Below are 22,263 nucleotides of genomic sequence, written 5' to 3' on the forward strand. Positions count from 1 at the left end.
AGAAGATGAGCAGTAAAAACCTTAGAGGAAACATTTTTTCGTTCGGCGAAGAGAAATGAGAGAATGATTAGATTTTAGAGAGTCGTGCTGACAAGTGTGTTATAAATATGTAAAAGTTAGAGAGATAACCTTTTTAGTAAATGGAGCGAAGTAGGTGTAAAATGTCACACTGAAACTATAGCACAAGAAGATAAAAAAATAAAAGACGGAGGAATAGATGATGTTATTATTCTTTCTTTCTTTCTGTCTGTGTTTTTTAAAGCATACGGAGTGCTCTATTTATAGAGCAACTCCAATACTGATGCATTAATTATAAATTGAAAATTTACAACACCCTTTTGGAAAATATGATCTCCTGCATCCCTAAAGTGAATTTCAATTTGTATGGGCATTGAAAATGTGTATGTGTGTGTGGGCATTCATAATAATGCCAATGTTTTCAACAATATATATATATATATATATATATATATATATATATAAAATTGGTACATTTACATAAAAACGTGGTACATTTTATATAAAAAATAATGGGTGCATTTTATATTTAAAAAACAATGGTACGTTTTAGATTAAAATAAATTTTACATTAAAAAATGGTACTTACAACAACAGCAAAAAAAAAAAAAAAAAAAAAAAAAAAAAGGGATACATTTTACATATAACAAAATGGTACATTTTGTAAAAAAATGGGTACAAATAAAAGGTAAAAAAAACCGGTTACTTTGGTTGCGGTCCCTGATCATCTCAATTGTTAGATTGAAACCGTAATGTTTTTCAATTTTTGATCAAAGTTCTTGGACTTTGTACACTTCAGCATTTTAATATTTATTATGGGATACTTTGGATGCGATCCCTAAATACCAATATTCTTTGACTAAAATCTTTGTCGTTTTCATTTTTTGATCGAAGTCCCTGATATTAATGTAATAATGTATTTCTATGTAGGTTATTATATTTTTAAATTAAAATGAATTTTGTAGTTATTTATATTAATGAGATTTTATATAAAACCCATAATTTATGGGATTTAAAAAATATTAAAGATAAATTATACTCTCCAATATATTGGGTATATATATACATTGGTACGTTCATCAAAACTAACCAAAATATTATTGTACCAAAATATGGATACATTTTTCAAAAACACAAAAAATGATATTAGGCTTAATAACATTATTAAATTTCTTCTATTAAACTTGACATGGATACATTCTCAAATCAACGAAATAGAATGTACCCTTATAAGTTTAAAAAAATAGATTAGAGAAAAGATTGAATGAATTTTATTTAAAAAAGGGTACATTTTTCATATAACAAATTGATATATTTAAGAACGGGTACATTTAAGTAGGGATGGGCATAAAAACCGCCAAACCAAAAAATCGAATCGAACTGTGACAAAAAAAAAAACCGTAAAAAACCGCGTTGACCAAAAAGTCAAAACCGGAACAAAAACCGAACCGAACCGTTTCAAACGATTCCGGTTTGAAATATTAAGAACCGGAGGAACCGGACTGAACGAACCGCTTTTAATATAAATTATTGTTTTATTATTATTTTTATATAAATAAGGCATTTTTCCAAGAAGACCATGTGCATAAACCCAATATTTTTCTTCACTTCTCTCCCCCTTCTTTGTTGTTTTATCACTTTTCTCCCCCTACATTATTTTTCTCCATTTTTTTCCAGTATATTATGCATTATGTACATTTTAGTTTTAGTTTAATATCTACACTTTGGTCTTGATATGAACCCTTCTATCTTTTGATTTATATTTATATGCACACTTTCTATCTTCTGGTCATAAATCTTGTACATTTAATAGTGGAAACTCCAATTTACTTGAATTTATGGTTTAAATATGTGTTTGGTATTAGAAGTAGAAAATTAGAAAAAATATATATATAATTTTGGTTAGAACCGTAAACCAGCATGAACCGAACTATACGGTTTTAGTAATAAATTTAAGCGGAACAACTGAACTGAATCGTTGAAATTTTCCGGTTCCAGTTCCATTTTGAGGATGGAACCGGGCCGAACTGGACCGTGCCCACCCCTGCATTTAAGATTAGAAAAAATTGAAAATTTATATGAATGGGTACATATAAGATAAAAATTTAATGGGTACAAACTTATTCTAATTTTATTTTTTATATTTTAGAAATGTTTGAATTGAAAATTAATTAGGAGTTTAATAAGGGTGTGAGTATTAAGACTCTAAATCAATTACTAATTTTTATTTTAAAAAATTATGTAACTGACATGTAATTCATTAATATTGTCACATCCCGGCTCGGGGGGGGGGGGGCGGGGGGCACTTCCCGGGCCCACTCCACCACCGTAGCACGATATTGTCTGCTTTAGGCCCCGACCACGCCCTCACGGTTTTGTTTATGGGAACTCACACGAGAACCTCCCAGGATGGTTTATTGTGAATGCTTGAAGTACTATATGAACTACGAATGGCTTGATCCCTATTTAGGGTATGTAGACAGTCTAACAAGACGTTAGATGCAGCCATAATATATTTGAGACAAAAGCCTTATTTGGGAAATTGAGTAATGCGAAGGAAATTGGTAAAGGAAAGTTTTAGTTTTGTGAATTAGTTAGTTAAATTAGTATTAATTGGGCTTGTCACGGATAATTATCCCTGAAAATAAGTAGTTCGGGAGTAGGGCGTTATTGATTGTACATTTTACACCGTATTGTATATAATTTAAAATGCTACGACATGGTTGAGTATTTGGTTGCATCATGGTATATCCATATGTATATTACTTGCACATAATTATTGTGAATGCTTTGAAGTGCAAAGGTGAACGCAGGACACCCAGGTAAGTTCAGGTGAGTTTATGGTATTAGTTGAATCGATGGAGTTATGGCATGACTAGATTTATGTGTTAAGCAACTCTGATACTGTCGTACTGTTTGCCCATAAGTTGTACATGTTATATTGAGATGCATTGAGAGCTCATAAACCTGCACCCCGGTGTTAGTGCTCCCGCCCGTGGCCAGGGCACGTCCTTCACGTGATGTTCACTACCCCCACCTTACGCTCACCTTGGACTCAAGGTAAGTGCACATGTTTGTCGTACAGACCACTATAGGTGGTTCCGACTCGTAGGTGACCCGTAATTATTCGCCCAGTCTTCACATAATCGTAGCACTTGAGCGTACTTATTACACCCAATCATGTTGTACAGACTACTAGAGGTGGTTCCGACTCGTGTGCAGGGATGTTTGATGAGATATAGATTAAGTCGTATAGGTCACTATAGGTGATTCCTGACTTGTATACTAGTATTGATTGATGAGATATGGATACCTGCACCCCGGTGTTAATGCTCCTGCTCGTGGTCAGGGCACAGTCCTTCACATGATGTTCACCTCTCGCACCTTACGCTCACCTTGGACTCAAGGTAGGTGCACAAGCCTGTCGTATAGACCACTATAGGTGGTTCCGACTCGTAGGTGACCTGCGATGATTCCTCCAGTCTTCACGTGATCGTAGTACTTGAGCGCATTTATTTACACCCAGTCCTGTTGTACAGACCACTAGAGGTGGTTCCGACTCGTGTGCAAGGATGATTGATGAGATATGGATAAGTCGTACAGGTCACTAGAGGTGACTCCATATGCTAGCATTGATTGATGTGATATGAGTACAGTCGTACGGGTCACGTTAGATGATTCCGGCTGATGTATCATTTTATATTGATTAAGTTCATTTGGCCTACTTGTTAATGCATTGTACAGTCTATGGACATTGCATACCCACGGTTTTGGCCATTTTTTTTTAGCATGGGTGGATATATAGATATATATATATATATATATATATATATATATATATATATATGCGTGTGTGTGTGTAGTACTGTTCTATAGAAAACAATAAGGGATTTACAGTGAGGGGTTATTACTGTTAGAAAGGTAATAGTTTTGGGAAACTTGGTTTTACTGCTTACTCACACTTTCTATTTTGTACCCCTCCAGGTTATAACCGCTAACTCCGTATTGACGAGGATATATGGCTAATCTTAGTATTGGTGGCTACTTTTAAGGGTATGATTTTACCCACACTACTGCACTTTACTTATGCTCTGACATCGCGTGTGAAATGGGTTCGCTCCCACTCATAGCGCACTCTGGTATTTAGACACTTTTAGGTTCAAATTTATTCACATTTTATACACTATCACACTTTATGGCTTCGTCACCTTCCAAGTGTCGGCCAACACAGCTCGATTTGGGGTCCTAGTGGACATTCCGGGTCTGGGTATGTCAAATATACTAATGCTAGGGACTTTGATTAAAATCTGAAAATTGATAAGGTCTTAATCAATGAACATTAAAACTAAGGATCGGATACTAATTTTTCCATTTATTATCTTTCCATGTCATTTTTTTTAAATTTTAAAATTGTTGATTACAGTCTAGCATTTAAAACAATCTGCCTTGTTGTCTTTTTCATTTCAAAATTACTCTAATTAACAACGTTCAAGGGATTTAAATTCAAGAATTAATGTAATTCAAAATTCTAGTCATGAAATTCAATCAATCATCAAATCTAAAAAATTATGAAATTGTAAAAAATCCCCAAATTTATGGGATTTATGGATTTTACAAATCTCATGGATCTTACAAATTTCATGGATTATGAGAAATGCATACAATAAAAAATCGTCCACATACTTCTGCAAAATTTATGTACGCCATTAAATTTATTATGGGTACATAAAAGAACAATGTACCCATGAACTTGACAAAAAAAAGTACCAATATTGAACATAGAAAAATTTACGTACCCAAAACACACAATACCAATGGGTCCATATACTAAATTTACAAGAAAATTATAATTAACATTGTACCCAAATAAAAATAAATATAAGAGCAAAAAAACTCTGGGTACATGTTAAAACTCATGGAAAAGAATGTACCACATTGTTTTGTAAGCATGCATATGCATGGGTACATAAAAATCCAACAACCAAAACCATTTTACCTAATTTTCTCCAAAAAAAAAACATAATTTTCTCCAAAAAACATTGTACCCATATCAATATGTATAACGAAATTGTAGTCACAAAACATATTGTACCAATAGATAAATTTGAATGAAATAACATGTCAAATAAAGTTGTACCCATGAAATATAAGGTGTAGCCACCCATACATTGAATAATCAAGATTAATATTCAATAATAAAGGAAATAAAAAGTAAAAAAGAAGAAAGGAAGTTGACTGCATATATAATCGTCTAGGGATGCTGCTGCTACGCTGAGAGAGAGAGACAGTCTGGGGGTTTGGTGTATAGTTGATGAAGAAGCATAATGAATTGAGTTTGGGGTGCTATAGGGTGTGCATCAGGGATGAAAGAATGGAGGAGTTTAAATAGTTGTTTACTTACCTTAAATTGAGGAAGGGATGCGATTTCAATTATCAACTAAAAATCCGGACAAAGCAATTTATATTAATTACAAAAAAAAAAAATTTGGTAAATAGTTTATCTAAAAATTAAATAAATATAGCAAAGAGTTGACATGTAAAATTTTAAATTCTAAAATAATGACGTTGACAAAGTCAAATGACTTTGATAAAAAAAATAAGAAAGCAATAAGGTTTCAATCAATGCTATATAAAAATTATGGATGAGAACCAAATTTTTTCTTAAAAAAATTATGAGTATAAATGAAAGTTTAAAAAAATAAGGGACAAAAAGAAATTAATATATGGGTACAAATTAAAATTTAAAAGAAAATTGGTACAATTTAAAAAATGATTGCAAATTAAAAATGGGTCCAAACTAGAAATAGAAATATATGATAAAAAGTTTAACCATAAATATAATATATTAAGTGTAACGTTTCTAACATTCAATGAATATATTTAAAAATAAAACTTAATTATCTTGACATGTAAATATTTTGTACTTGAATAATTAATGAGGTTTATTAAAACCGAAGAACCTTGATCAAAATTTAAAAAGAAATAAAGTTTTAATCAGTGGAGTAGAAAAAATAAAGATTGGAACCTAATTTCTCATTCTTTAAATATCAACTTCTGTTTTCTGAAAACCCCAGAAGTATTCCGGAGCTAAAGATATCGACCAGCCAAACATGGAGTCCACCCAGAACAAGCCGCATGTGGCGGTCTTAGCAAGCCCAGGGATGGGCCACGTCACCCCACTCCTCGAGCTAGCCAAACGACTTGTCGTTGACCACGGCTTCCATGTCACCTTCCTTTCCATCACCACCGACGCACCACCCGCCCAGCTCCAGCTCCTTAGCAACCCCTCCCTCCCTTCCGACCTCCATGTCGTCAGCCTCCCCAGCGTCGACGTGTCCCAACAAGCCAACGATGTCTCAGTTCGCATCGTTGTCGTCGTCCAAGAAACCCTAAAGTCTCTGCCATTTGTCCTGAAAAACTTACAACCTCCGATCAAATCTCTCGTCTTCGATCCTTTCTGCACTATAGCACACGTTGTCGCTGCCGACCTCTCCATCCCCACATACCTTTTCCTGACGTCTTCGGCTTCGTTTCTGGCGTTGACCATGTACTTCCCCACGATCAACGCCGAGGTCAACGGCGACCATTCAAAAATAGCCGAGGAGGTTCTTGTCCCCGGCTGCAAGCCCCTGTTGCTTGACGATCTTATCCCCGGAGTTTTAATGCCTGAATTATTACTTATGTCCAACAGATTGCCGATCGTGAATGGCGTTTTGGTAAATACGTGGGAAGAACTCGAGCCAGTGACGCTTCATTCCATTAGAGAAAGCCCTTTCTTTCTTGGTCTGCCAGCGCCGCCGGTTTATCCCATTGGGCCGTTGACCAAAGAGGGCGAACTGGTAACATCAGCATTGGAATCTTCGAAGTTGATGACGTGGCTGGACCAGCAGCCGGCCGGTTCAGTGGTTTACGTATCGTTCGGTAGCGGAGGGACATTGTCGGGGAAACAGATGAGTGAACTGGCGTTGGGATTGGAGCTGAGCCAAAAACGGTTCGTTTGGGTGGCGCGGCCTCCGAGCGAGGCGAGCGTGTCGGGGAACTTTTTTAAGGCCAGTTTCGACGCGGACGATCCGGCGTCGTATTTGCCGAAAGGGTTTTTGGATAGGACGCGAGGGAGAGGGTTGGTGACGTCCTCGTGGGCCCCGCAAGTGGCGGTTCTGAGTCATCAGTCTGTGGCTGGATTTGTGACGCACTGCGGGTGGAATTCGGTGTTGGAGAGCATATTGCATGGGGTGGTGATGATTGCGTGGCCGCTGTACGCGGAGCAGAGGATGAATGCGAGGTTTTTGGTGGATGCGGGAGTGGCGGTGTGGCCGGAGGCGGAGGAGGATGATGGGAAGAGAGTTGTGGGGCGTTGCGAGGTGGAGAGGGTGGTGAGGACGATTTTGGATGAGGAAGGAGAAGGGTTGAGGCGGAGGGTGAGGGAGCTTCAAGGCACTGCCGTGAAAGCATTGAAAGTCGGTGGGCCATCCAATGGATCCCTCGATCGTCTAGCGAAGGAGTGGCGGGAGTCTTAGCACTTCAAATATTTTGATGTGTGTAAAAATTTATAAACTTTGACAATTGTGACTGGCATGTTAAGTTTTAAATCGTTATTGTTAGATTGATAAAATCGTTCAGGTCGAGCGAAATGTTAATAAATATATACAACTTAAATGTAGAAGTTTGAGGTTTCTTGTAATGTTTAATGCATGCATTAGTGTGAAACTTTATGGGATTATTACTTGGTTTGCTTAAATGTTGATTAACATGTTTATCTCTTATTGGTTAATCACTTGGTTTGCTTAAGTTTGAGGTTTCTTTTAGTTCATGATTGAATTATTACTTAAATGTTGATTAACATGTTTATCTCCTATTGGTTAATCACTTGGTTTGCAAAATTAATTTAAGAATTTGGTCTCCCTAGTATTATCCTTTTTCTCACCACTTTCAAGTGAGGGTGATGCTCACCACCATATTTATCACAATTAGATGAGTTTAAATTTCGAGATCTATGTAGCGGATAGATACAAATCTCAAAATTTAAACTCATCCAATGATAATAAGTAGGGTGGTGAGCAAAAATGCACCCAAACTTTATAAGCCAACAAAAATAAAGTGTTACAATTTGTAACACAAATAAATGTTAAAATTTCATTACTTTTCATAACACACTAGAATTAGGATAATACTTGCATTCTTCACGCGGGGGAATGCAAATATTCCACAATTGTCCAATAATGTATCTTCACCATATAAACTTCATAATCAGAACCAATTAATTTATTAATCTTCAAATGAAAATCATCTGCTAAAAAATTATTTGAATCGGAGATCGTTTAGTCATCCAAATTTATACAACAGATCGATGATGTAAGTACCAAGTAATATATTTATGATGAACCGTCCAGCTATTAACACATTTGGATGACTAAACAATCTCCGATTCTAATAATTCTTTTATAGGAATGGTCTTCAAACGAAGATGTATAAATTGAACAATTTCGATTATAAAATTTATATAGAAAACTAGATTTTAATCCTTAAATAAGATGAAGTTTAGAAAAATATCTCATACAAGATTAAAAATTATTTTTAATCCCTAGACTCTATTTAATGTCAAGATATGCATTCAATGTCTTTTTTATTTTTTATTTTTTATTTTTTATTTTTTTTATTTTTTTATTTTTTATTTTTTATATTTTTTTATTTTATAATTTTATGGTGTCCACGAATTACATTATATGAAAAATATTGTAAATTTTATCCCCCTGTTATGATCTTCAATGAGTCCCTAAGGTTATGTTCACTTGCCCACTCATTATGCGACAGTTCGTCCACAACACGGAATTCCGGTACTGCTTCACCCACTTTGAACTGCAAAGGTGAATGTCGAGCGTAAATCTTGCAAAGTGTCAACTGATCAACTACTGATTGTTTAGGAAAAAAAAAACTACTGATTGTTTGTATTAGTCAATTATCATTTCAACTTTTTCAAGCTATTATTCTGCTTACTTTGGCAGAATCTGTCACAAATTTTTCTTTCTTTCTTTTGGTTTGTTAGAAAGAATCCATCAAGAAAACCCGGCCGATGATTAGGAATCGTTTATGTAATATGGAGGGGCCGGCATACAACCTATATAAAAACTAAGCAGTAATGTAGACATCTCAACTACAAGTCTATACAATACAACCCTGTGTTCCTCATATAAACGTCATCAATCAGTTACGTGTTATTGCACTAGTGAATGTGAAAAATCTGAATCCTTTTACCGAGGAAATTATGATTGTCGTTCGTACGTGTTTAGGCTTTAGAGTAAGATGTGCATTACAGACACAAGAATTGGGCAAGAAAATCTGCAGTGGTCGCACACCCATGTTAAAGGGCAAGGCATTTTTAAGAAACGTCAACCGTTCATTTTATAAACCACTCAAGTGAAGGTTGGTTTGTCAAAGATTCTACAACGCTATGCGCATGCCTCACACTTTCCCCCGGGCTTCGTGCACTTGGCCTTTGTGTATCTTACTAGTAATCTTTCCTAGTTTTTGTTTTGGTTTGGTAGAAAGAATCTGTGCGCCTCAAGAATTAGGAATTGTTTATGTAGAATATGGACCTAACCTCTATACAAAAACAAAACTATAACAGTAATAGACGTTTCAACTACAATCCTGTCTTCCTCGAATAAACATAATTACTAAAATATTAGGAGAGAGGCAATGATCTGCTAAGCAAACATTTTCAGTTGTAATGCATCGTCAATGGTGAAAACAAATTTTATTAAAACAAGGTCCTAGAATCTTAATCACATAAGATGTCATTAGCAACTAATCTCGAGTCAAATATGACAATACTTCGTATTTAGCAGCAAGCAAGGCTGAGGGTAGCCCAAGTAGGCACCCACCTAGGGCCCCCACTTCGGAAGGGTCCCCAAAAAATTTTTATATCCTGTAATTAACATATAAATATAAAAAAAAAGTAAGAAATATCATAATTCATTTGTTAGTGCAGTAGAATTGTTGGCTTCATTTTTCTTTAGGGTGTTGAGTTCGAAACACGAAGCTGACTTTTAGTCATTAGATTTTTCTTATTTTTCAAATTTACTGCCAATACATTTGTCCAAATACATATAAAGTAATTAATTTGTAAAATGAAGAAAATTTGAAATGAATTTAATAAACTCTAGTTTCTATGGTGTTGATAAACGCACCATTCCTGGATGTTCCCCGAACACCAAGGTAGGCATGTGCTTGCCAACACCCGAGGGTGACGAAGCTATGTTAGGATGCATGAGACTAACAAATATAAATAAATACTTACAAATTAAATTACAATGAGCATGCAATTGAGGAACGTGTTCAGAACATGCCATAAAACTTCTCATAAAACATATATCGTATATAGTATGTTAACTACTGGTATCAGTATCGCCCGAAGGCATATAGAACTCTTCTTTCAGAACACTTCCTTCATAAATATCAATCGCCCGTAGGCTCCTACAACACCCAACCCGTAGGTCAATATAAGTATCATCCCCCGTAGGCAGAACATTGACCACTAGATACGCACAAAACATTGAATATACTCTTTCCAAACATAAGTACATATATGTCACATCCTAGCTCGACTTCACCGTAGCACGATATTGTCCACTCTAGGCTTACCATTCCCTCACGGTTTTGTTTTTGGGTTTCGGCACGAGAACTTAACTTCCCAGGAGGGTCACCCATCCTAGGATTGCTCTCACCCAAACTCACTTAACTTCAGAGTTCTTATAGGATCTGGAGCCAGTGAGTTCCCAAAAGGTCTTGTACTATAGGAGGTGGCATGTACATATAAGGCACATTACCCCCTCTCCGTTGGTCGATGTGGGATGTTACAATATATCTCAAAATCATCTTCATAACATATAGTCATCCATCATATATACTACAAAGAACATAAGTTCGATAAAATATGGTATTCTTAAATATTCGCAGTAAAGCATGATATATCATAAGTGTAAATCTAATTTACTCATAAAACGTAACCATTAAATCATGATTTTCATGTATGCATTTCTATTATTAAAACATTCATTTTAGAAGGGGTCCACTCACCTTACTCATTGGCGAAGAGCTGTACAAACAAGGGTGGACGGAAACGCCACAAACAAATGCACCATGGTCGATGTTATCGAGGGTTCGTTGAAAAAGGTAAATGTCCAATGGCAAAGCAAGGGAGAAGCTTAGGGGAGGGTTCCTTCTTCATTCCTAGGTTTGTAGTTCTCGTATGGGTTTAGTGAAGGTGGTGGTGTGGTGGTCGCGGGAGTATGTGGCTCCCGGGGGGGGGGGCGGGGGGAGGATGCAGCGATGGAGAGAGAGAGGTCCGAGAGTTGTGTGGAGGGAGAGAGACAGCTGAGAGTGTTTTGGGGGAGAGACACGGGAAGAGAAAGGATGAGAGTGGGCCAGGGTGGGGAGACAAAACCAAAAGAAGTGGGCCCCCTTGGGCACACCATTTAAGACCCAAATAGTAACCATTTCAAAATATTTTTCAACCCAAAGTGAAATTATAAAAATGGTCTTCCGTTCCGTAAATTTCAAAACGGGTTGTTACAGTAATGCTAGGAAAACTAAATTGGTAAACAAAATTTGTAAACTAAATGATGTGTCACCAATAGGAATAAGCACTTTGATCAACGCTTGAGTCATAATTTAATCAACAACTTTTATGTCATTTAGTTTGCAAAATTTTGCCTACAAACTTAATCTCCTTAGCATTACCCTTTAACAAAGACAAACGCTAAGAATTATAACCATATTTTGTGGACCACGTGTGAAAGAACATACTAAACATTATTTGGCTTTTAAACATTACCACGATATTAGCTACAAAATACGAGACCCATCGTGAAATATTTATAAATCAAAGTATCAATATATGGAGTAGGCAAGAGAGTAGCTTTTCTTGATAGTCTCCTCCCCTATATCCAGCATCTCTCCAAGCCTTTCACTTCCCCTTTTTCTGAATTTAATTTGTTGTTTTTCCATTTGGATTAATTATCAGCTAACAAATTTCAATTACAGAAAAACTTCGAAACAGTACAAAGTTCCCTATGGCAGTCGATGGATATAAACGATACAAGGTGAGTAGCAAAAGGTCAAAACTGTTGTGCGGAAGCGTTAACCAAGTGTGAGTGAAAAATAAACTACAATAACTGACAAAAGATAAATGGAACAATACCAACAAGAACACCAAGATTTATACTGGTTCGGCAATGCCTACATCCAGTTTTGGAGACGACGGAGTATTCCACTATAATCAATGAGAACATACAATAGTGTTTATCACTCAATTTCCCAAAGACCCGAATAACCCCAAGCTCACACACTTACAATAGGAAGAGAAAACCAAAAATACAAAGCAAGACAATTTGAGAAAATTCTTCTCTATGCCAAATGGCTTCTTGCTATTTTTCTCTCTTCCTTTCTCCTTGATGTTGTGTTTGAGTTATGCCTACACCTCCTTTTATAGGCCAAAGGCCTCTCATCAAGTCAAAAGAATTAGGCATAAATGCATCCATTCTTTGACAACAAATTAGGCATAAGACCATCCATTTTATTTCCCACATGTAGCATGCCAACCATCAATTTTGACCACAAAAGTAGCCAACAACATTTGTTGGTTTTAGACTACTTGTTTGAGCCAATAATCAACAATCTCCACCTTGGCGCAAACCCTCTAAGTAGAACTCCCAATAGTCGTCTCCCACTCCCCCATGGGGCAATCAACAATTTTTACAAATGCCAATCAAGTCTAAGCAGTGCTTAAACTTGAGCAACTTAAGCCCGATCGTAAATCGATCAAATCGCTTGTACCATTGTCTTGGAGACTGCTTCAAGCCATACAATGATTTTTCCAATTTGCAAACCCAATTTTCCTTTCCAGCAACCTTAAAACCTTCTGGCTGAGACATATAAATCTCTTCCTCCAAATCACCATGTAAGAACGCAGTCTTGACATCAAGTTGGGCCAACTCAAGATCAAACTGCACAACCAAAGCCAACAGAATACGAATAGAAGAATGTTTTACTACAGGAGAAAATACCTCATTGTAGTCAATGCCTTCTTTCTGAGCATAGCCTTTAGCTACCAATCTGGCTTTGAATCTTACATTGTCTTTTCCCAAAGATTCCATCTTTTTGGCATACACCCATTTACAACCAATTTCTTTCTTCCCCTTTGGTAACTGAACCAGCTTCCAAGTCTTATTTTTATGAAGAGATTTCATCTCCTCATCCATAGATTTCTTCCACAACTCGTACTTTGAACTCATGACAGCTTCTTTGTAGGTGGATGGAATATCATCTTCAATAACGGGAAGTGCATATGCCACAATATCAGTAAATCGAGCAGGCTTTCGAATTTCCCTTCTCGATCTTCTGGTTGCAATATAGTCTTGTTGCTGTGGAGGCTCTTGGGTAGGTGCCTCCTCTTCATCATCCTCGTCCTCATCATCATGATTAACTGTAGGACTATCAGACCTTACTGGAACAACTGGAGTCTTCAGTAACTCCACCTGCTTTGAGCTACTCATGGTCTTGGTCGTTTCAGTTTCACCTTCATGCTTGTTCTGATTAACCATATCAGCCTCATCAAAGGTCACATCTCTGCTTACAACAAATTTCTTCTCATCTGGACACCAAAGTCGGTATCCCTTCACGCCAGTGCTAAAGCCCATAAATAGAGCTTTCTTTGCTCTTGGGTCCAACTTGCTTTCTCTGACATGATAGTAAGCAGGACAACCAAATATGTGTAAGAACTTGTAATCAGGACAAGGTTTACCAGACCATACCTCCATGGGCGTTTTGCCCTCATTCGCAACAGCTGGCAATCGATTAATTAGATGGCTTGCATAAGTAATTGCCTCAGCCCAAAACGCCTTGCCTAATCCAGCATTAGACAACATACACCGAACTTTCTCAAGCAAAGTACGGTTCATGCGCTCCGCCACCCCATTCTGTTGCGGTGTCTCCCTAACCGTGAAGTGCCTCACAATACCCTCATCTTGACAAAATTTCAAGAAAGGATCAGACTTATATTCACCCCCATTGTCTGATCTGAGAGTCTTGATCTTTCGACCGCTTTGCGTTTCAATCATCTTTTTCCACTTCAGGAATATCTTCAAGACTTCATCTTTACGCTTCATGGTGTACACCCATATTCTTCTAGAGAAGTCATCAACAAAAGAGACAAAATAATGGCTACCTCCCCAAGATGCATTCTTGGAAGGTCCCCAAACATCAGTGTGAACATAATCAAGAATGCCTTTAGTGTGGTGAATAGCAGTGCCAAATTTTACCCTAGTTTGCTTACCAAACACACAATGCTCACAGAATTCCAATTTGCATGCCTTTGCACCTTTCAACAAGCCTTGCTTCACCAATCCTTGCAACGCTTTTTCACCAGCATGCCCAAGACGCATATGCCATAACCTCGTGGTGTCTTTGCTATCTGCGTCAGCAGCTTCGGTGACAGCTGCTTCACCAATAACTGTACTCCCCTTCAAGAAATACAAGTTATTTCGTCTTGTACCTTTCATCACCACCAGTGCCCCGTAAACAGCTTTAAGAACTCCACCCTTCATGGTGATCTTGAGACCCTTGGATTCCAATGCACCCAGTGAGATAAGATTTTTCTTCATATCCGGTACATACCGAACATCACTTAATTCTCTGACTGTTCCATCATGCATCTTCAAACAGATTTTGCCTATCCCTTGTGTTTTGCAGGCATTATCATTACCCATCAAAACAACTCCACCATCCAGCTCCTCGAAGCTAGAAAACCATTCTCGAATGGGACATATATGATAGGTGCAACCTGAATCCAAAATCCACTCCTTGGAGTGACCATCAGCAGATGAACTAGCCAAAGCAAACTTGAAATCATCATCTCCAGATTTTGCAATATTTGCTTCAGGACCCGCTTTCTCCTTCTCTTTGTTCTTCAATTTGGGGCAGTCTCTCTTCCAATGACCCTTTTGGCGGCAAAAGGCACATTCATCTTTAGCAGGAAACTTCCCTCGTGACTTTGAACGAGATTGTCCCCGCTTCACATATTTTCTTTCCACTGTTCGACCCCTTGCAACAAGTGCCTCGGTTTGTGAATTGTGAGTCTTCAGTTCCTTCTTTCGACACTCATGATTCACCAATGCCGCAGACACCTCATCAAGTTTCACCTCGGATTTTCCATACAACAAAGTAGTTGTCAAATGATCATAATCATCAGGCAATGAATTTAACAAACATAGTGCCTTGTCCTCGTCAGGAATTTTCACATCAAGGTTTGCTAAATCAGCAAGTATTTTATTATAATCATTGAGGTGTTCATGCATAGAAATACCTGGACTATACTGAAATCGGAAGAGTCGCTTCTTCAAGAAGAGCCGATTTTCTGCGCTCTTGGTCATATACTTCTCCTCCAATTTTGTCCATAACTCCTTAGCAGAAGTTTCCTTCATATACGGGTATTTCAACTCCTTATCAAGGAATGATCGAATAGCAGCACAAGCATGAAGATTAATTCGTGTCCACTGCTTGTCATCAATATCTTCTGGTTTATCTTCCAGAACCATATCCAACTCTTGTTGATACAACACATCCATAACTTCACATTGCCACATACCAAAATTATTAGAGCCATTGAATTTATCAACCTCTAACCTTGTAGTAGCAATTTGATGTCTATTGGATGTAGACGCCGACGAAGACGATGCCGACTCCTTCCCCTTTACAGATTCATCTTTATCTCCAGCCATCTACTCAGCATTATTCACGGGACTGTAGCGCCAACAAATTTTTCACTCCCACGAGAACACCTAGTCGAAACACTAGGCTCTGATACCACTTGTTGTGCGGAAGCGTCAACCAAGTGTGAGTGAAAAATAAACCACAATAACTGACAAAAGATAAATGGAACAATACCAACAAGAACACCAAGATTTATACTGGTTCGGCAATGCCTACATCCAGTTTTGGAGACGACGGAGTATTCCACTATAATCAATGAGAACATACAATAGTGTTTATCACTCAATTTCCCAAAGACCCGAATAACCCCAAGCTCACACACTTACAATAGGAAGAGAAAACCAAAAATACAAAGCAAGACAATTTGAGAAAATTCTTCTCTATGCCAAATGGCTTCTTGCTATTTTTCTCTCTTCCTTTCTCCTTGATGTTGTGTTTGAGTTATGCCTACACCTCCTTTTATAGGCCAAAGGCCTCTCATCAAGTCAAAAGAATTAGGCATAAATGCATCCATTCTTTGACAACAAATTAGGCATAAGACCATCCATTTTATTTCCCACATGTAGCATGCCAACCATCAATTTTGACCACAAAAGTAGCCAACAACATTTGTTGGTTTTAGACTACTTGTTTGAGCCAATAATCAACAAAAACATCCTTAAAAACTCAGTTAGTTCTTTAAAAAAAAAAGCTAAATACTCTAATCTGAATTTTAGGAGGATATTAAGCTTATCAAGGATGCCGGACTAAATTCTTACAGATTCTCCATCTCCTGGAGTAGGATTTTACCAAGTAACAAATCATTTCTTCTTTATTCTGTTATTTTTAAAATTTGTTTGATTATTTATAAGAAACTGATGGAGTGTTGATGGATCCTACGCAGAGGGAAGCTTAAGAAGCGGAATTAACCAAGAGGGTATGGATCACTACAATAGCTTCATCGATGAACTAATAAAAAATGGTGAGAAAGCTACCAGTTTTTATGTACTTAGATAGTTGAATTAAGTATGTGTTTGGTCTAATGTATTTTTTGCGTTCTAACGCAGGCATCACACCTTTCGTGACGATCTATCACTTTGACATGCCACTAGCCCTGGAAGAGAAATATGGAGGCTTACTGAATCGCTCATTTGTGTAAGCCTTTTTCGAAAACCATTTTGCACGCATGTCAATTTGTAAACATGAATTGAAAAATATGAACTTCAAAAGATAAACAAATAATATAATATCAATCTCATAATGTATAATAATGTTACGGTTGATTTTCCACGAATGACTTTAGAGACTATAGCGAACTTTTATTCAAAATTTTTGGAGACAGAGTTAAACATTGGTTCACAATTAATGAGCCAAACGTTCTTGCTCAATATGGTTATGAAATTGGGATTTCCCCACCAGGGAGGTGTTCACTTCCATCAACCCTTTGTGCATTAGGGTCTCCTGTGAAATGTTTCGAGACCGTCGGTCCATGCAAGTTTGGTGGTAACTCGTCAACAGAACCTTACCTTGCAGCCCATAACATAATCCTTGCCCATGCCACTGTGGCTAAAGCTCTACAGGGAAAAATATCAAGTGAGAGACTCGAGGAAATTCAAACGAATTCAACTGTTTCAACTTTTTAATCTTATTACTAAAATTTAGTTTGAATGTCATCTTCTAGGAACAACAAAAGGGTGAAGTTGGAATCGTCCTCGTTTCACAATATTTTTTGCCATATACACAGTCAGAAGAAGATAAAGTCGCAGCAGGAAGACTTTTTGACTTCTACCTCGGATGGTGAGTAGAAGCCTTCAATATCATAATCATTGATGATCATGAGAACTTGCATGTTTTAATCGTTTTATGATAAGTTTTTTCATTAGTAATGCTACTTTTTATGCATTAGGTTTATGGGACCATTAGTATTCGGAGATTATCCACAAAGTATGAGAGAGAGGGTGAAGGAGAGGCTTCCCACTTTTTCTGCAGAAGAGAAAGTTCTGCTCAATGGGAGTTTAGGGTTCGTTGGAATCAATTATTATACATCTTCGTATGCCAAACATAAGGCTCCTCCTCCAGGTGAGGCGTTGCGTTATTCCTTCGACACATGGGCCGAAACAATAGTTAAGATACCTTGCTCTCTGGAACCATATATAGGACAAAAGAAAAATCAAACATAAAGTATAGTTTTAATATTCCGTCTTGTTGATCGTGTTTTGATTGTTGCAGCCATCAACGATGAAGAATTTCTTGGTGTCGTAAGAAACTTTTTGAAATTCTATGTTCTTGCAAGTTTTGTAAGAAATGAAACATCGGTGTTGTTTTTGTTTGAGGAAAATGTGTGGTTAATTTTTCCTTATGGTGCAGACCGATAGTCATTGGCAGGAAGGCCTTCAGAAGCTGTTGGAGTACGTAAAGGATAAATATCAAAATCCAAAAGTCTACATTTCTTTGAAAATGGTTCGATTTCTTAAGCTTTAGTTAATCCTTGTATATATACTGTTAATCAAAATATGCATAATAAAAATAAAAAAGGATGACATTGTATCTTCTACACCTTTTCTTTGTACGAATTTCTGATCACAGGGACAATGGCTCTCCACTTGAAGTACTTCTAGAGGATCCATATCGAATTTCCTTTGTTACTTGTCACTTGTATCGGATCAATAAGGCAATTAAGTAAGTGATGATGTATATTTTTATTTGACACCGAAAACAAATATAATGTCTCATTCTTAACAAAATTATTGCAGGGATGGAGTGAATGTCAAGGGGTACTTTTATTGGGCTCTGTTCGATGACTTTGAATGGGGTATGGGGTTCGAACGTTATGGGATTTACTTTGTTGATTTCAATAACTACACGCGCTACCCCAAGCTCTCTGTTAAGTGGTTACGAGCTTTCCTTCAAGGCTGAGGTCCTGCTATAGGTAATGCCTGAGTGATCGGTTGTTCAAACTTAATATCGTTGAATCCCACATCGGCAGTAGAAAGAGAGAAATAATAGCTTAAATATCATAACCCCACGCCAACTGATACCGAGGCCTTTTGTGATAAAACCCCACACCTGACGGATTGTGCAATTGACAATTATCAAGTTGGAGACAATATCGGTGTTGTTGGAAGTCTCTGATGTGGGTTGTCACTATTCTAGTTTATTGGAAACGCCATATCCTGGCGCGCCATGGCTGTAATCGGTAGCATGTTTGTATATGGATCAAAATTGAATCAAACAATTAGTACTGTGAGATTTACACATTCGGGTGCTATTCCGCCTCCACTGTAAAATATTGGTTTGTTTTTTGTTCGAGAGTCTCCAAGGTGGCTGATGAGCGTCTCGTAAAAGTAAAACAAATCAGAAGTCAGTAACCAGCCATAATTGGTAAACATAAATACCTTGAAGCAGCTATGCAGCGTCTTGGAGAAACGAATGCGTGCACATCTCAAGAAGCATCTGATATCATGATAATGTATTTGAGTTTGAAAATGTTCTCTTGGCATGCAATCAAGAAATAAGATCATTTTTTATAGTGCCTTGACAGGATTATACAGAAATATTTGAGCAGAACTCGGAAAGAACGCTTGACATGTTTCGGAAGAGATATGCTCACTCACTCAACTCACTGCAAGCAGACTAAATAGAAATATGATTACAAAATTCATGATCACCTGCTGTTCTGTTTCACCTTCCGCTTTCTTTATGCTAACAGACAAATGGGGAAAATGACCACTTCTAAGGTGAGTATTGTTGGAAACTGATATAAATATAAACTTGATGTATAACAAGTATCCCAGATTACATTCATGCAGTTTGTATATGATACCTGGAGCAGTCATCCTTCTTTGTTGAAATGCAATTCTTCTACTTGTTTAAGACCTTATGTTCCAAAGGTGATAGAACCCTTAATCTCAGAACGATACTTCACAAGTAGGGAATTGGATTATATATATACAGATTTCATCTGATTTCCATCTATCGTGGAAATCAGTTACTGAGTTGTTGGTGTTAACCCAAGTCAATCTGCTGTTTCATCCACTCCATGTCATGATGATCCACATGCAGTGCATTGTGCTTTACAGATTGGAATATGGTTCCCACGTTAAGCATGTATGATTATGCATAGTGGACAGCAAGGCCACTGCATGTGTATACTGACAGATGACTCATAGACAGCAAGGATGCAACTTCCAGTTGCTTTGTTTATTTGCATGCGCGTGTTGCAATCTGTGAACAAAACTCTGCTGCAATTGCAGCAGATGATGATTAAAAATAAGATAGTTTTATATACTTATAATGTTAGTCAAGTCCAATTAGGTATCCAACATTCTCCCACATGGACACAGACTAAACATTATAATCAAAGTCATGCCTTTCACAACACTGATACCTCATGTGATCACATCAAGTTTCACGCATACTAACTTCCTTTCAACTACTATAATTAATTCAAATATTTGAATTCCAGAAAATCATGTGTTTATAGACAACACAAGCACCCTGAAACCACAAATACTTAAAATTAATATGTAGAAAGAGACTTTAGACTTTTCAATGAATTTAAATTCCTTCATTCATTCAAAACAGTCATTTCATGGATCAACTTTGGAAGATCCTGATGCATTCATCGAATTGCATCCCTCGAATTATTCATGTCCAATCATCAAGACACTAGAATAGACATATACATGCATACTGTCAGCAACTCAGACAACCAATAGGCTCAACAAGCGCATATGATTCAGTAGGTCTTGATAGTGAACAACATAAATAACATTCGAAGACATATTTGAAATATACATGTGACTTACATCAAGTTTTTCTCACTCCCACACTTCAGCAGATTCTAGAGATTCAAGCACTCCCATCTTAGAGACATGATCCTTGAATACTCCTACTGCCAATGGCTTAGTCAAAGGGTCAGCTATCATTGAATTTGTTTCAATATGCTCAATCGTGATTTCACCCTTTCTCACATGTTCTTTCACTGATAGATATTTGATGTCCATCAACCTGTCTCCCTTTCCCTTAATTCTAGGAGATCAGTTATTGACTTGGCCATGACTCCTAATTGGTTTGAACCCACGTTTAGGTACCATTCTCCCACTTTTGAATTTCCACTTATCATGTTCCTTGTCCAACGTATTAAGCCAATCCCTTTGTGATCACTCAAGTCATGTCAACCATACAACAACTCACATCTGCCATGAATAGCTTCAAAAGTTGAACCCCAGAAAATTAGTACTTCTTAATTTGTACTAACACTCTGAAATCACATCCCCCAAAACTACTCATGCATGATATTAACAGAGCAAACAAACATATTTAACATGTCTATTATTTACACTCCCACTGATCAAACCAAACATCATTGTCAAGCCATTGTTTGGCTCCAATGATAAGCCTTTTACAATAACCAGCTCATTAAACCTCGGTTTGATTAGTAATTCATCATTTCAAACATTGCATATATATATGAAACAACATCAAATATGATACAATCATATTCGATCCTTTATCAAACTCCAATGAGTTTGCCTAATGCTTCCAACTGAGCCTCAATTCTGCCTTATGCAGATAAACTAGTCATTGAGTGAATAACCATGACATGCAATTTTATGTAACACCTTTGGGCAAGAGACATAAAATATCAGTTATGCAATCTTAATCATGCATCCTTATTTGCAGAGCTATTTCACAAAAATTTCAAGTTACAACTCAAATCATGTCTTTGGACAAGGGAACAAAGTTGACTTTAAACTTTTATAAAATACTACACACTACATCACAGTTCAAGCCATTCACTATTTCTTTCTTTTGAAAGATTGGTCTTATGCAATGAATTGTCACTCACAAAATTCAATTAATAATCCCTTGAACAAAATTTCCTAATAATTCCCACTTTGGTGAAGATTTATTCAAACATTTGTTCAAGTATAGAGATTATTAGTGTTGAAAACCTGCATAAAACTTTAGCATTTCAATTTGATTGTAGAAATCATCCAAACGTCAATTGAAAAACCAATTTTCTACACAAGTAAGTTATAATTATAGATTATTTTCACATGTATCAGGAACCTTGCAACCTACCAGCCATATTCAAGTTCAACATAAATTTACTAAGCTACAATCTACACCAATGCCTATTGCCAATACATATTTAGATATCAAGAAACTGATTTCAATCATATACCAGATTTCAATCAGATATCGATCATCGTTTGTGAATCTGAAACAACCATGACTACCAATTCTAGAATGATAAAAGCGCAGCTTACAGTGTTTTAATCTCCAAACCATATATTCCTTTTCCTGCTGTGAATAAAACTTTGGCAGCAGCATATGGCATTAGAACAATTAATCATGCTATAGAAAAACTGTCGCAATCATCATACGTATTTTATACATGCATAAAGCATTAGGATTTCTTATCACAATAAACAAATAGCACAAGTTCATAGTCGAGGTATTCACTGAAGAAGACATGGAAAAATCGTTGAA

At 36.9% G+C, this 22,263-nt stretch overlaps 1 protein-coding gene and 1 pseudogene across 1 annotated transcript; both read left to right on the forward strand.

Moving 5' to 3' along the window:
- The first annotated feature begins 6,080 nt into the window (after positions 1-6,080).
- Positions 6,081-7,751, forward strand: LOC137710146 (UDP-glycosyltransferase 72E1-like). The gene has a single exon (XM_068449096.2). It carries the CDS (start codon positions 6,129-6,131, stop codon positions 7,533-7,535), a length of 1,407 nt encoding a protein of 468 aa, XP_068305197.2. The 5' UTR covers positions 6,081-6,128; the 3' UTR covers positions 7,536-7,751.
- A 3,406-nt stretch (positions 7,752-11,157) lies between these two features.
- LOC137710145 (furostanol glycoside 26-O-beta-glucosidase-like) lies at positions 11,158-18,992 on the forward strand (annotated as a pseudogene).
- Positions 18,993-22,263: the final 3,271 nt, after the last annotated feature.

The sequence above is a fragment of the Pyrus communis genome, chromosome 6 (genome assembly GCF_041283825.1).
Source record: "Pyrus communis isolate YQ-2024b chromosome 6, ASM4128382v1, whole genome shotgun sequence".
Taxonomy (NCBI): domain Eukaryota; kingdom Viridiplantae; phylum Streptophyta; class Magnoliopsida; order Rosales; family Rosaceae; genus Pyrus; species Pyrus communis.

Coding starts and splice junctions, on each gene's coding strand:
- LOC137710146 (XM_068449096.2), top strand. CDS start 6,129: ATGGAGTCCACCCAGAACAAGCCGCATGTGGCGGTCTTAGCAAGCCCA.